Source organism: Pogoniulus pusillus, chromosome 16 (genome assembly GCF_015220805.1).
Source record: "Pogoniulus pusillus isolate bPogPus1 chromosome 16, bPogPus1.pri, whole genome shotgun sequence".
NCBI classification, from domain to species: Eukaryota; Metazoa; Chordata; class Aves; order Piciformes; family Lybiidae; genus Pogoniulus; species Pogoniulus pusillus.
This window is the reverse complement of record NC_087279.1, coordinates 18,940,565-18,954,635: the sequence shown is the minus strand read 5'-3', so window position 1 is coordinate 18,954,635 and position 14,071 is coordinate 18,940,565. Positions and strand designations below refer to the sequence as shown.

Below are 14,071 nucleotides of genomic sequence, written 5' to 3'. Positions count from 1 at the left end.
TGAAGATACTCAGAGGGATGGAGCTCCTCTGCTATAAGGACAAGCTACAAGAGCTGGGGCTCTTCAGCCTGGAGAAGAGAAGGTTTCGAGAAGACCTTGTAGTAGTCTTCCAGTATCTGAAGGGAACCTACAGGAGGGCTGGAGAGGAACTATTGACAAGGTCTTGTGAGGACAGGACAAGGGGTAATGGGTTTCAACTGGCAGAGTGGAGATCCAAACTAGATGTTAGGAAAGGGTTCTTTGCTGTGAGGGTGGTGAGACACTGGCACAGGTTGCCCAGGGAGGTTGTGGAGCACAGAATCAAAGATCACATTCTGTGATTCTGTGCTCCACAACCTCCCTGGAGGTGTTCGAGGCCAGATTGGATGAGGCCTTGAGCAACCTTTTCCAGCGGGAGGTCCCTGCCTATGGCAGGGGGCTGGAACTGGATGATCTTTGAGGTCCCCTCCAACCTAAACCATTCTATGACTCTATGACCTTTGGGTGAAAATTCAGACTGCACTGTCGGAGAAGTGAATAAGCACAAAAGATTTGGCAGTTTGGAATTTAAATTGCTGTTGTTCATCCCCTAACCGAGTTTTAACAAGAAAACAAACCCCGCAGTCATTAAGAAACTAAACAATACCTCCTGCAGCCCAGCAAAGCAGGCAGAAAACAGAGCTCTGCATATTATTTTCTTTAAAAACAACTGGATGAAGGCAGTGAAAAACAGCAAGCATAAGAGAGAGAGGCAGATTTGATGAGAGACCTCGAGCACAGCCCTTCGAGGAGAGGCTGAGGGAGCTGGGATTGTTTAGCCTGGAGGAGGCTCAGGGGAGACCTTATTGCTGTCTACAACTACCTGAGGGGTGGTTGTGGCCAGGAGGAGGTTGCTCTCTTCTCTCAGGTGGCCAGCACCAGAACAAGAGGATACAGCCTCAGGCTGCACCAGGGGAAATTTAGGCTTGAGGTGAGGAGAAAGTTCTTCACTGAGAGAGTCATTGGACACTGGAATGGGCTGCCCGGGGAGGTGGTGGAGTCGCCGTCCCTGGAGCTGTTCAAGGCAGGATTGGACGTGGCACTTGGTGCCATGGTCTAGCCTTGAGCTCTGTGGTAAAGGGTTGGACTGGATGATCTATGAGGTCTCTTCCAACCCTGATGATACTGTGGTACTGTGATGCAGGAGAGTGAAGGAAACGCTCACCTCCGCCGTTTTTGTAGCAGAGATACGGGAACCGCCAGACGTTGCCCAAACCAATGAATCCACCAGCCACGGACAGCAGAAAGTCAATCTTGCTCGCCCACTTCTCCCGCTGGGGGGGTTTTCCTTCTGCCTCATCCTCAGGCCGTGTCCCCGGGCTCTTGCCAGGGGAAGGTTTGAGGATGTCCTTGTGGAAATCTTTCAAGCACTGCAGCTTTTCCTTTGTTGCCATATTTCTGCTTTCTACAGAGAGAATGAAAAAGGAAAGAAAAAAGAACCCAACGACCCTGGGTTTATTAAACGCTTTTTACCAGCAGACCTCTCTCTAACACTGCAAGCACTCTTTAACCAAACTCATGCCACCAAAAAAAAAAACCTCAGTGCTGTTTATCAAGCTGAGATAGGAAATTACATCTGTTACCTTCACTGATAAGGAGGGATAAACCACTCCTGGACTCTGCGGTTATCTTTCTATAGTTAAAGCAACGTTGGAGATAGCAAAGGTTTGACACTGCTGCCTGCCTGTTGGCTGCAGACAACGGTGTACAAAGACTACATTGGCACCAGCAAATGGTGTTACTAAGCAAGTGTCTCATGCTGTTTCCATGCCATAAGAAGGTACAAATCACTGCATTTGAATCCCTTTCAAACATTTAACAGAAATACACCAGGACAGTAAATCTCACCTTTCCAGCTAAAGCCCACTCCTCTATTTCCCAATACCATGAAACATCCTCTATCACTTATTGCCTGCACTTCCAGCTAAAGCCCACTCCTCTATTTCCCAATACCAGGAACCATCCTCTATCACTTATTGCCTGCACTTCCAGCTAAAGCCCACTCCTCTATTTCCCAATACCATGAAACATCCTCTATCACTTATTGCCTGCACTTCCAGCTAAAGCCCACTCCTCTATTTCCCAATACCATGAAACATCCTCTATCACTTATTGCCTGCACTTCCAGCTAAAGCCCACTCCTCTATTTCCCAAAACCATGAAACATCCTCTATCACTTATTGCCTGCACTTCCAGCTAAAGCCCACTCCTCTATTTCCCAAAACCATGAAACATCCTCTATCACTTATTGCCTGCACTTCCAGCTAAAGCCCACTCCTCTATTTCCCAAAACCATGAAACATCCTCTATCACATATTGCCTGCACTTCCAGCTAAAGCCCACTCCTCTATTTCCCAATAACCTGAACCATCCTCTATCACATATTGCCTGCACTTCCAGCTAAAGCCCACTCCTCTATCACTTATTGCCTGCACTTCCAGCTAAAGCCCACTCCTCTATCACTTATTGCCTGCACTTCCAGCTAAAGCCCACTCCTCTATTTCCCAATAACATGAACCATCCTCTATCACTTATTGCCTGCATTTCCAGCTAAGCCCATTCCCCTATTTCCCAATACCATGAACCATCCTCTATCACTTATTGCCTGCACTTCCAGCTAAAGCCCACTCCTCTATTTCCCAATAACCTGAACCACCCTCTATCATTTATTGCCTGCACTTTCTTTCCCCTGAAGCTTTCAGAAAACTACATCCTCATAAAACCTGTAATGGAAAGTCATTTCTTCTAATCAGCCTGCAGGAACTGAAGGAATCTTTTTGGTTTATTCCATTTTCGTAGCTGTGCTGTTTTCCCCCGACATCACTAAAGGGACAAAAATAAGCCTCTATGCTCGATTATTGAATTGTTGCCTTACACTCACCTGTGCATTTAGGCAGTTTGCCAAGAGTGATGGCTCCTCAGTTAATTAAAAAGTCAGTGGCATGAGACCCCTGATGTAAAATCCCAAGCATATTAAATCATAGTTAGTTTCCTAATGTATGTACTTTATGATGTTCAAACCCCTTGCATTGTGTAAAAATAGTAATAGGATTACTCTAACAAGTGCCACTTTATTTGGAACTTCCTCGTGAAAAATGATTTCAGAATAACTTGCAGCTTTTATGTGACCTCAGATCTCAGGCATATGAGGCCACCTCGTTCCCCATATAACTCAAGTTTGACTTTATCTGGATCAGACTGGTTATTTTTGCATGGCGTTTTGCTACTGAGAAGCACATGGAATTTTCATCAGAACCAGGCAAACCAACAAGTTCATTCCAGCCCACAACCATTCCCTGCTTCTACATGTGAGTATGGGTGCAGAGCCATAAAACAATTGCACTACAGATTATCCCATCTGATAGCTGCAAGCCTCTCTCCTACCTGCTGGCTGCTTTTTGATCTCTAACCTGATTTCGTTTGTGGCAGTGACCTGAAACCTGCATTGACATTAGCTCTGCAGGAAGCTTTTAATCTGAACATGATTAGAGGTAGATATACATCTCTGTGCTCATCAATCTTTCCACCCACCATGGAAGGTTTCAGAAGGCTAACGCTTTCACAAACCACAGCAGCTCCATATTTGCCCCACTGACATATTGGTGGCCTTTGTGAAGCAGGTATTGCCAAACCAGCTGTCTATCAGGCCATGATCTGAAAATTGACTTTAACCTTCACAATGCTAATCGTTATGACTGTCTCTACTGCTTTCTGAAACAGGCCACAGCTGGCTGCACAGAGGCGATCAGAATAGCTGCAATAGCTCCTGGTCAGCAGCAGAGAGAGCTCACAGAGGGAGGAAAATTAATCACAGGGCGAGGGATCATAGAATCATAGAATCAACCAGGTTGGAAGAGACCTCCAAGATCATCCAGTCCAACCTAGCACCCAGCCCTAACCAATCAACTAGACCATGGCACTAAGTGCCTCATGCAGTCTTTTCCTGAAGACCCCCAAGGACGGTGCCTCCACCACCTCCCTGGGCAGCCCATTCCAATGCCAATCACTCTCTCTGTGAAGAACTTCTTCCTAACATCCAGCCTATACCTACCCTGGCACAACTTGAGACTGTGTCCCCTTGTTCTATTGCTGGTTGCCTGGGAGAAGAGGCCACCCCCCACCTGGCTACAATGTCCCTTCAGGTAGTTGTAGACAGTAATAAGATCACCCCTGAGCCTCCTCTTCTCCAGGCCCACTGAAGAGGTATGAGGGCAGGATACATTCCTCTGAAGTATCACTTATTGCTTGCTGTTAGAAATGTGGTGTGAGATAATGTAGTGTAGCAACTGAAGAGAAATGGTCGGTCCAGCTCTGTAACTGCCTTTAGGCACCTGGTTGCTTTGGGAGAACTAATTCACAAGACCTAACTTCTGTTCCTAGTGCAAGGAGATCAACTGAGGTGTCTTCAAGAGGGAATGCACAGGAGCCTTAATCTCCCTGGGACATCTGCATCTCAATCCAAGCCCCAAACAGGTACCACTTTGCATCACATCCTGGAGTCATCTCTTGATGGAGTGGGGGAGGGGGGCGGGGGGAGGTAGGTGCAACAGCTTTTCTTCAAAGAGGCAGCTGCAAGGTGGCCGATGTCCTGCTCTCACTGCAGCAGCAACCAGGCATGGAGGCAGCCCAATTTCACTTTCTCTTCCTATTTGTGCTGCTTGAATCCCTATCTTCCATCTGGCAGGAAAATGTCACAACCATGAGGCAACAGGCTATTCTGGGCTGAGGAATGGAGAGTATTTGGACCATCTCTGATGGAAGCTATTCTTCACAGGAGTTACCAAAACACTCCTCAACAGAGGAAGAAAGCGTGTAAAGGAGAGAGTAACTCATGCCTCGGGTTTGGACTCTGCTCTTGTTTTTCAGACATTTTCTTGGTGAACTGCTGGGACAGCCATAAACCTGCTCAGCCACACAGAGAGATGCAGCTTTCTAGATCCCTGCAGGATTAAGGGTTGAAATAGGAGTTCAGCTGCTCCCCATGGGGACTGATACTGGAAATATCCCAAAACAGAACACTGGGCACTCAGGCTACCTTCATGTCAAAAAAAAAAACAAGGGACCTACAGACATCAGCCACCTCTGAGATTAAAAACTCTTTGGGGATTGCAGTGTTTTTGCAATCTACTTTTCTTTCATGACACAGGGCTCTTTATTTTCCTGCCAGCTCTAATCTTCTTGCCTGCAGATTTACTTTGACTCAGGTGTTACTCAGTACTACCCAGAATTTGCAAGCCTAAGCAATTGATTGCATTCTGGAAAGTCTAACTCTCCCTGGGACAAGGTGATCACCCTGTGGTTTGTCCTAATTACCCACACACAGAGCGTGAAGCTGTGCCATTTTGGAACCCTACTTCATCACTGCGTGGGACTGCACTTTAAAAAGGCATTTCTAATTTGCCTTAAGACACCCCAAATTAATTGCAATGCTTGAAAGCCTAATTACCGAGGGTAAAATTTGTTTCGGCCTTAGCTGGAGTGTGCAGATGGATCTTGATCTTTCTCCTGACCCACAAACGACAGCTTCTCAAGGTCATGCCTGGTTTTGGGGTGGCAGCTTCACCGTGTCAGTGCCAAGAAATAGGCTGCCACTACTCAGAGCGCACCTGAGGGATGGCAAAGAGCTCAGGTCCAGCCAGCATGGGTTTAGGAAGGGCAGATCCTGCCTCTCCAACCTGATCTCCTTCTATGATCAGGTGACTGCTTGGTGGATGTGGGGAGGCCTGTGGATGTGGTCTATCTGGACTTCAACAAGGCCTTTGACACTGTCCCCCACAGCAAACTGCTGGCTAAGCTGTCAGCCCATGGCTTGGATGGCAACACTCTGTGCTGGGTTAGGAACTGGCTGGAGGGCCGGACCCAGAGAGTGGTGGTGAATGGTGCCACATCCAGCTGTGTTCAGTTCTGGGCCCCCCAGTTTAGGAGGGACATTGAGATGCTTGAGCGTGTCCAGAGAAGGGCGACGAGGCTGGGGAGAGGCCTTGAGCACAGCCCTACGAGGAGAGGCTGAGGGAGCTGGGATTGGTTAGCCTGGAGAAGAGGAGGCTCAGGGGAGACCTTATTGCTGTCTGCAACTACCTGAGGGGAGGTTGTGGCCAGGAGGAGGTTGCTCTCTTCTCTCAGGTGGCCAGCACCAGAACAAGAGGACACAGCCTCAGGCTGCGCCAGGGGAAATTTAGGCTGGAGGTGAGGAGAAAGTTCTTCACTGAGAGAGTCATTGGACACTGGAATGGGCTGCCCGGGGAGGTGGTGGAGTCGCCGTCCCTGGGGCTGCTCAAGGCAGGATTGGACGTGGCACTTGGTGCCATGGTCTGGCCTTGAGCTCTGTGGTAAAGGGTTGGACTTGATGATCTGTGAGGTCTCTTCCAATCCCAATAATACTGTGATACTGATACTCTGGGGCAAGTCACCAGCTCTCCCGTGTGGAGCACAATACAGCATCCATTTAATGCCTGCACAAAAGGAGTGTCAGCCCAGTTTTACAGTGTGTCTCTCCCCTACTCTTGCTGAAATCCCAGTTGTGTTTCAAGGGCCGGCAGCTGTGGCTGGCAGGCACGTACTGTCCACCAGTACCACAGCAGCTGACGCTAAGCGGCCACCTGGGACTGCGGTCCCAGCCCGTGTCACGTTCAAGGGATGTTGGATTTATCCCCCTTTGCTGCCAACCATTGGTGTCCACCCAGCCATTCCCAATTACAGGAACTGCCTACAAAGGCTGCAAGGGTGGGGGGTACAGGCGATTCTCCTTGGTGAAGAAAAGCCAAGAAAATCAAGTTTGTTTAGTGAGAGGCATTGTCTTTTTCCTTAATGGGGTTGGAGTTTCATTTCCTTTAGTTATGTCCCACTGGGTGAGGTTAAAATGGCTCTTAAGGGAAATAGTCTGGCAGAGATGCTGAAACAATATGTTGTCACCACCCAGGTCAGAAGCAGAGAATAATAGGTTATTTTTACTGTATCACTTAGTGGGGATGGTATCCGAGATCTAAGTCCATCTGATTCCCCCAAGGAAATATATTGTAAGAAAATGCTCTTGCAAGGAGTGGTTCAAGTCTGAGGCATATGTCTGCCTCCTGGAGACACACGTCTGCCTTCCAGGAGCCACATCTGCCTCTGACAGTACCCCCACCAGGAAGCTTCAGATGGCCCCAGGAAGCTCTGGCTTCATCTGATGAACATAATATGGATAAACAAAGAGCAGCAGTCAAGCCTACCATTTACAGTCTGCTACTAGGCTGAGTCCATCCAAACAGCTAAAGCCTGATTCAAAAGCAAGGACAAAAAGCATCCGGCTTGGGTCAAACCCAGGATCTACTACTCTCACATATCCTAACTAACCAAGGATGAAGTTATTGATTGCCAGGCTGATGCTGATAGAAGATGACAAAAATAGAACAAGAGAGCAAGCAAGGGCACTTTGCAATTCTCAAGCGCCTGCTCCCTGGTACAACCAGGAGAACCTCAAGGGCTCCTTCTGCAGGAGAATCATGCATCTCTCCATGTGCCTGGGGCAGGCATTTCCTCATGTGAAATACCCCCAGCAATAACCCAAGCTCTCTCGCTGCTCTCTGTGACTGTCTTTGAAGCACAGCTGAAAATACCAAAAGATTAGCCACAGGAGAGAGCGTTCACAGCCAACACAGCTTGGGCTATCCACTGTGCTGCAGCTCTCATATCCGTGCACGTACAGCCTGCACCTCAGATAACCCATACCCTTTAAAAAATACTGGCACTGAAATGCAATCCTTCTGAACATGCACAAAATAAGGGCTACGAGGAAGGGGGAGGTGTTGGGCAGAAGGATTAGACGATGAGAGAGGCAGATGAGGAAGGCCACCAGCGTCGACAGGACTTGCTGGTTGTCAGAAGGGACACAACTCACATCACTGCTGAACCACTGACTTCTTTTTTTGACAAACAACTCATGGGTTACACATCTGAAAATACACTGTTCAGTTTCTGCTGTAGGAGTCCAGTAACAAGACACTTCAAGCTTCTTCTAGCCAAGAGCAGGTGACCAACACAGGCTGACGCTTTCCAGTGGGAGCCTTGAGCACAGGTTCATTGTGGATGCTGCCTAATTTAATAATCTTTACAAGTCCAGCCTTCAAAACAAATGGTTTTCCAAATGCTGGTGAAAACATGAAATCCAAAGTCTGCCTGTACACACAGATATGTGTGTGTAAATATTCATGCACGCCAAAATGCACCTCCTGTCTTGTGTCTGAAGACCAGAAACCACAGCAAAGGAACTGCTTCTTTCTTGGTCTACACCTAATCAGACAGTATCACAGTATCACCAAGGTTGGAAGAGACCTCACAGATCATCAAGTCCAACCCTTTACCACAGAGCTCAAGGCCAGACCATGGCACCAAGTGCCACATCCAGTCCTGCCTTGAACAGCTCCAGGGACGGCGACTCCACCACCTCCCCGGGCAGCCCATTCCAGTGTCCAATGACTCTCTCAGTGAAGAACTTTCTCCTCACCTCCAGCCTAAATTTCCCCTGGTGCAGCCTGAGGCTGTGTCCTCTTGTTCTGGTGCTGGCCACCTGAGAGAAGAGAGCAACCTCCTCCTGGCCACAACCACCCTTCAGGTAGCTGTAGACAGCAATAAGGTCACCCCTGAGCCTCCTCTTCTCCAGGCTAAACAATCCCAATCCTTCAATAGCAATTCAGTGTACTGAATGGATGACTGCAATCACAACTGAATGCTTCTTTTCTAGATCCTTCTTCCTTTAGCTAACTGCAAGCAAAGTACATCCTCAAGAGTGTCTCTGATCTTGCTGGGAATGCTGCCTGAGCAATGGCAGTATGGCTCTACTGCTGATTTTATGGACCTTTTTTTGCAGTCTGATCTGGATCACACTACTTTTGCTTTCAGGGACCCTCTTCTACCAAGTTCAGCCTGTGCAAGCTGCATGTCTTGAGCTTCTAAGTACTCTCTCCTGCTGTTCTGTCTCAATGACTTTTGAAAGGCATCTGCTTATCAAAATCATAGAATCAACTAACCAGGTTGGAAGAGACCTCCAATATCATCCAGCCCAACCTAGCACCCAGCCCTAGCCATTCAACCAGACCATGGCACTAAGTGCCTCATCCAGGCTTTGCTTCAACACCTCCAGGGATGGTAACTCTACCACCTTCCTGGGCAGCCCATTCCAATGCCAATCACTCTCTCTGGGAAGAACTTCCTCCTAACACCCAGCCTATACTTCCCCCAGCACATCTTGAGACTGTGTCCCCTTGTTCTATTGCTGGTTACCTGGGAGAAGAGACCAACCCCACCTGGCTACAACCTCCCTTTCTGCCTTTTGAGACTTCACCACCTCTCTTGTTTTTCTGCCTTTCATTTTTCTTTTGCATCTTGGAAGTGAAAGTCAACTTCCCTTTAAAACTTGAGCTTTTATAGATCTGCCAACCTATTTGTGGGTTGATTCATTATGTTTTATTATCATAATTTATTATTATTATTATTATTTTATATTCATTAATATTTCAAAATGAGCTACCCTGATTGCTGCACCAGAGCCACTCTCCATTCTCATTGAGGGCAATGGAAAAGCTGTTAACTGATTTCAATAGTAGTAGTAGGTCCCAAATAAGGCTGCATTTATTATGTTTGGCTCATTTCCTAGGATTACTTGGAACTTTAAAGCTGTAATTCTTGAGGTTGACAGCTTTCCCTCCCTCCTGGAGCAGTGTGGTTAAGCCAATCAATATATGATTAAAATAAACAGCCCCTTGATCAAACTTATATGGCTTTAGTGCAAGCCTTTCTGATTTGCAGAAGAAAAAGGCTTTATGTTTGGTAGCCCTTGAGGCCACCCCAGTATCCAAAGAGCACCTGACTTCATTTATTGTCCCTAACTCATATCCAGGTTCTTTCTGCTTCAGTGAACAAGATACTACTATCTTCTGAAAAATAATACCTCTGCCTTTATTGCCCACATTGCCTCTCTTCTTCTTGAAAATGCCTCTAAGAATTCCCTGAACTACATCTCACTGATCTTAAATAGATTCCTCTTTTTCTAATTACTTTTCCCTGGGTATGGGTGCAAACAGTTATTGAAGCATCTATCCATTTGTCTTTTCTTCTTTCTCATTTTCCCCTCCAACTTTCACCATCTCCCTTCTCATTTCTTCATCTTTTCCTTTCACTATGACACCTTTTTTTTTGGTTTTCCTTCAGTCTTCTCATTGGAAAATCTGATTTTTTTTTTTTCTAGGAGCAAAATGCATTCTTTTATAAAGCTGAAGTCTATTCTAAAGGGAAAGCTCAGGGCTTAATGCTATTTCTTTTTGAGCAGTTGTGGTCTGGACAAAAGGTTTATCTATTCCACCCCAACAGGCTTTTTTTCTCCCTGTTGTTTCCATTCATGATGTTCAAATGCTTCAAATAGATGCTGTGTGTCACAGCACAGAGCTGTTACAAAATCCTGCATCTTTGCTCTGATTTCAGCAGCAGAAAATCCACAGTCACATATTACACTAGATGCTCATTTTGTACTACTTATGTGGAAGGACAAAGCAGTTACAACTTAACCCAGAACAGGAGGAAATTGCAAGCTCCCTTCCCACTGTGTACTGGAAAAGAGGAGAATGAGTATTCACAAACACTGATAGGTTTCAGAGGGAATCACAGAATGTCAAGGGCTGGAAGGGACCTCCAAAGATCATCTAGTCCAACATGACCATGATCTTAAACACAGGCTGAAGTGAAGATGATGCTTCCCAGCCCCCACTGAACCAAGCCTATTTCCCTAGTGAGATGGGTCTAGGCAGCCGTGGTCCCTGCAGTGGTCCAACGTGACCATGACCCTAAACAAAGGGGCTGAAGTGAAGATGATGCTTCCCAGCCCCTGATGGACCAAGCCTGTTTCCCCAGTGAGATGGCTCTGGGCAGCTGTGGTCCCTGTAGTGGTCCAACATGACCATGACCCTAAACAAAGGGGCTGAAGTGAAGATGATGCTTCCCAGCCCCTGATGGACCAAGCCTGTTTCCCCAGTGAGATGGCTCTGGGCAGCCCTGGCCCCTGCAGTGGTCACTGAGGAACAGAGTGGGATACAGGGAAGCAGAGGACCTGGCACACTGCATCACACTTGTTATGACTCCATCTCACCAAAATCCTCTGTAGGCACCGTGCCTCCTGTATCTCAGTGAGAAACAAAGCACGTTGCACAGGAGAGCCATGGTCCTACTGTTCTAACTTGTTCTCAGAGACCATCACCTTCCCTTCTGGGGAGGTGGTGAAGTCACCATCCCTGCAGGTGTTTAAGAGGAGGCTGGATGAGGCACTTAGTGCCATGGTTTAGTTAATTAGAAGGGCTAGGTGCTAGGTTGGACTCAATTACTTTGGAGGTCTTTTCCAACCTGGTTCATTCTGTGAATAAAGCCCAAGACAGACTCCTGCAAAGAGTCACAGGGAAGGAGAATGTGAAAGCAAAGGTTGGCAGAGGCAGAGACAATGAAAGAAAACTGCTTGTTTGCTGCACACTACACAGGTAATTAGGTGTGGGAAAACATCTAGTTAACATGTGGTTTTGTTCACATGAGGCTAACTGCTGACCTAATTTAATGCCTCCAGGCATGCCAGCTAACAGCCTCATGACCCTCAACAGGCTGGAAAGCAGCACCAACTTCTGCTTGCCTGCATACTCCTCTGCTGTAGAAGCTCTCCCATTCTGAAAGTGAAAAACCAGCAACTCCCTGGGTGACACCACCCCTCGAGGTGCTTGCCTTTAAGAGAGGGCCCTTTACAAAGTGCAGGATTATATCCAAGCAGTGTGGCAAAGTGATGGCTTTCCAAGTGAGATGAGCATTGCAGAAGAAGATTAAACAAGCTGGGCACATCCTTCAGCTCTTCAACCACCTTGCAGCCTGCAGTGACACAACTCCTGACCAAAGAAACAAGCATCTTCGTATTTTGTTTTCAGTTCTGAAGGTTTGCTGTTGAGTGGACTGCAATTCTCCAGCAAGTCCAAGACTTGCTGACACCGACAAGTATCAGTTAAGCTAGTAGTTAAGCTAGCTCTACTGCCACAAATAAACCACCTGCAAATCTTTAAGGAACATCCCTCATCCTGCTGCCAAAACAGGCAAAAACCATTGAAGCCCAGCAAGCTTATCAACTTGAACAGTCAGTGGTGTGCCCTGTGCCTATTGAATTTTTTGCATGTGATTAACAATGTATTGATTCTATGTGCCACAGCTGCAAAGCACTTCCAAGGCACATTAATGTCAGACAGCAATCTCTGCACTACAGTAACCAAGCAGTGCCCCAGCACAGAGGAGAGAAACAGAGAGGCATTTGTCATGCAGTGAAGCAAATGTGGAATAAAATGTATTAATTCATTACTTGAAAGTAATTTTTTTCCCCCTTAGGGATAAATTATTCCACTGCCAACATTTTTTCCCCCCAACTAATTCTAAATTTAGCCTTAAATTTCCTGACTACTAATTCTAGAGTTCAGAGCTTCCTTGCAGAAGAAGATGACTGCAGTTTTTCAGTGTGTTTCCCAAATCTGATCTATGTATAAGAAAAAAGGAAAACAAGCAGAGTTTGCTATGCCCACAAATAGCTTTGAACAGCTTTGTACCCAGGCCACCTCCACACAAAGAAGGGGTTGTGGTTTTATCACCTCTACCCAGTCAACTTAAACAATAACTGAGGACAGATTTCTATCCCACCTGTGGCAGCTGTTTAAACATGTCATATAGTAGCTTATTCCCACAAATCTAGATCCCAGCAGCACGGGTGGAGGAGAACAATCCTTCCTTCTTCTTTGTTCCTGTAGCCCATCAGCGTAACACCTGAGCAGACTGATGGAAGGAAGAGTTGTGCAACACAGCACTGCGAGTGGAGAGCAGCCAGCTAAGTTGTACCAGGAAATCAGCGATTACACACAGGCAGGCAGCAGAGTGAGCCCAGGACAGGGCTGCAAAGCCCAAGAGGGTTATGACAGCCTGCGGACAGAGCTGAGAGCTCCAAAACTTAATGACAAGCAGTGAACTGCTTCTGGTTTTATTGACTTCTCTAGAATCATAGAATCAACCAGGTTGGAAGAGACCTCCAAGATCAGCCAGTCCAACCTAGGACCCAGCCCTAGCCAATCAACTAGACCATGGCACTAAGTGCCTCATCCAGGCTTTGCTTCAACACCTCCAGGGACAGTGACTCTACCACCTCCCTGGGCAGCCCATTCCAATGCCAATCACTCTCTCTGGCAACAACTTCCTCCTAACATCCAGCCTAGACCTCCCCTGGCACAACTTGAGACTGTTTTTCCTTGTTCTGTTGCTGGTTGCCTGAGAGAAAAGACCAACCCCAACCTGGTTACAGCCTCCCTTCAGGTAGTTGTAGATGGCAATGAGGTCACCTCTGAGCCTCCTCTTCTTCAGGCTGCACACCCCCAGCTCCCTCAGCCTCTCCTCACAGGGCTGTGCTCCAGGACCCTCACCAGCTTTGTCGCCCTCCTCTGGACATGTTCCAGCACCTCAACATCTCTCTTGAATTGAGTGGCCCAGAACTGGACACAGTACTCAAGGTGTGGCCTGACCAGTGCTGAGTACAGGGGCAGAATGACCTCCCTGGTCTTACTGGCCACACTGTTCCTGAGCCAGACCAGGATGCCATTGGCTCTCCTGGCCCCCTGAGCACACTGCTGGCTCATGTTCAGCTACTCTCTACCAGTATCTCCAGGTCACTTTCTGCCTGGCTGCTCTCCAGCCACTCTGTCCCCAGCCTGTAGTGCTGCTACAGTAATTATGGCAGTAATTATCAGTGAAAATATGAATCAGTGATGGAAATGAGCTATAGATTTTTACAACGTGAAGCTAATGTGGAGCAACAACCCCTGCCATCAATCCTTGGTGCTTGTGGTGCTCAGCCAGGGCACCACTGCTCATAGCCCTTCAGCCTGTGTTTAGTTCACTGTTGTTGTTTTTGTCAGAGGAAAAAGACAAACTGGAACAGAAACTTCAAGCGTGTGAAGTTTCACACAGGAAACGAAGCTCCTGACAGGGAAGAGCAAAACAGAGTGTTGGGGGTTTCTGC

At 47.2% G+C, this 14,071-nt stretch overlaps 1 protein-coding gene across 9 annotated transcripts in view; it reads right to left on the bottom strand.

Annotated features, from left to right (window-relative positions):
- SLC6A6 (solute carrier family 6 member 6) overlaps positions 1-14,071 on the bottom strand; it is a 277,866-nt gene that overhangs the window by 40,764 nt on the left and 223,031 nt on the right. For all 9 annotated transcript variants that reach the window (XM_064156876.1, XM_064156879.1, XM_064156882.1 and 6 more), the window contains one exon: positions 1,184-1,423. In XM_064156876.1, coding sequence (XP_064012946.1) covers positions 1,184-1,423 — 240 coding nt within the window. Of the gene's footprint in view, positions 1-1,183; positions 1,424-14,071 lie in introns of those variants that run through there.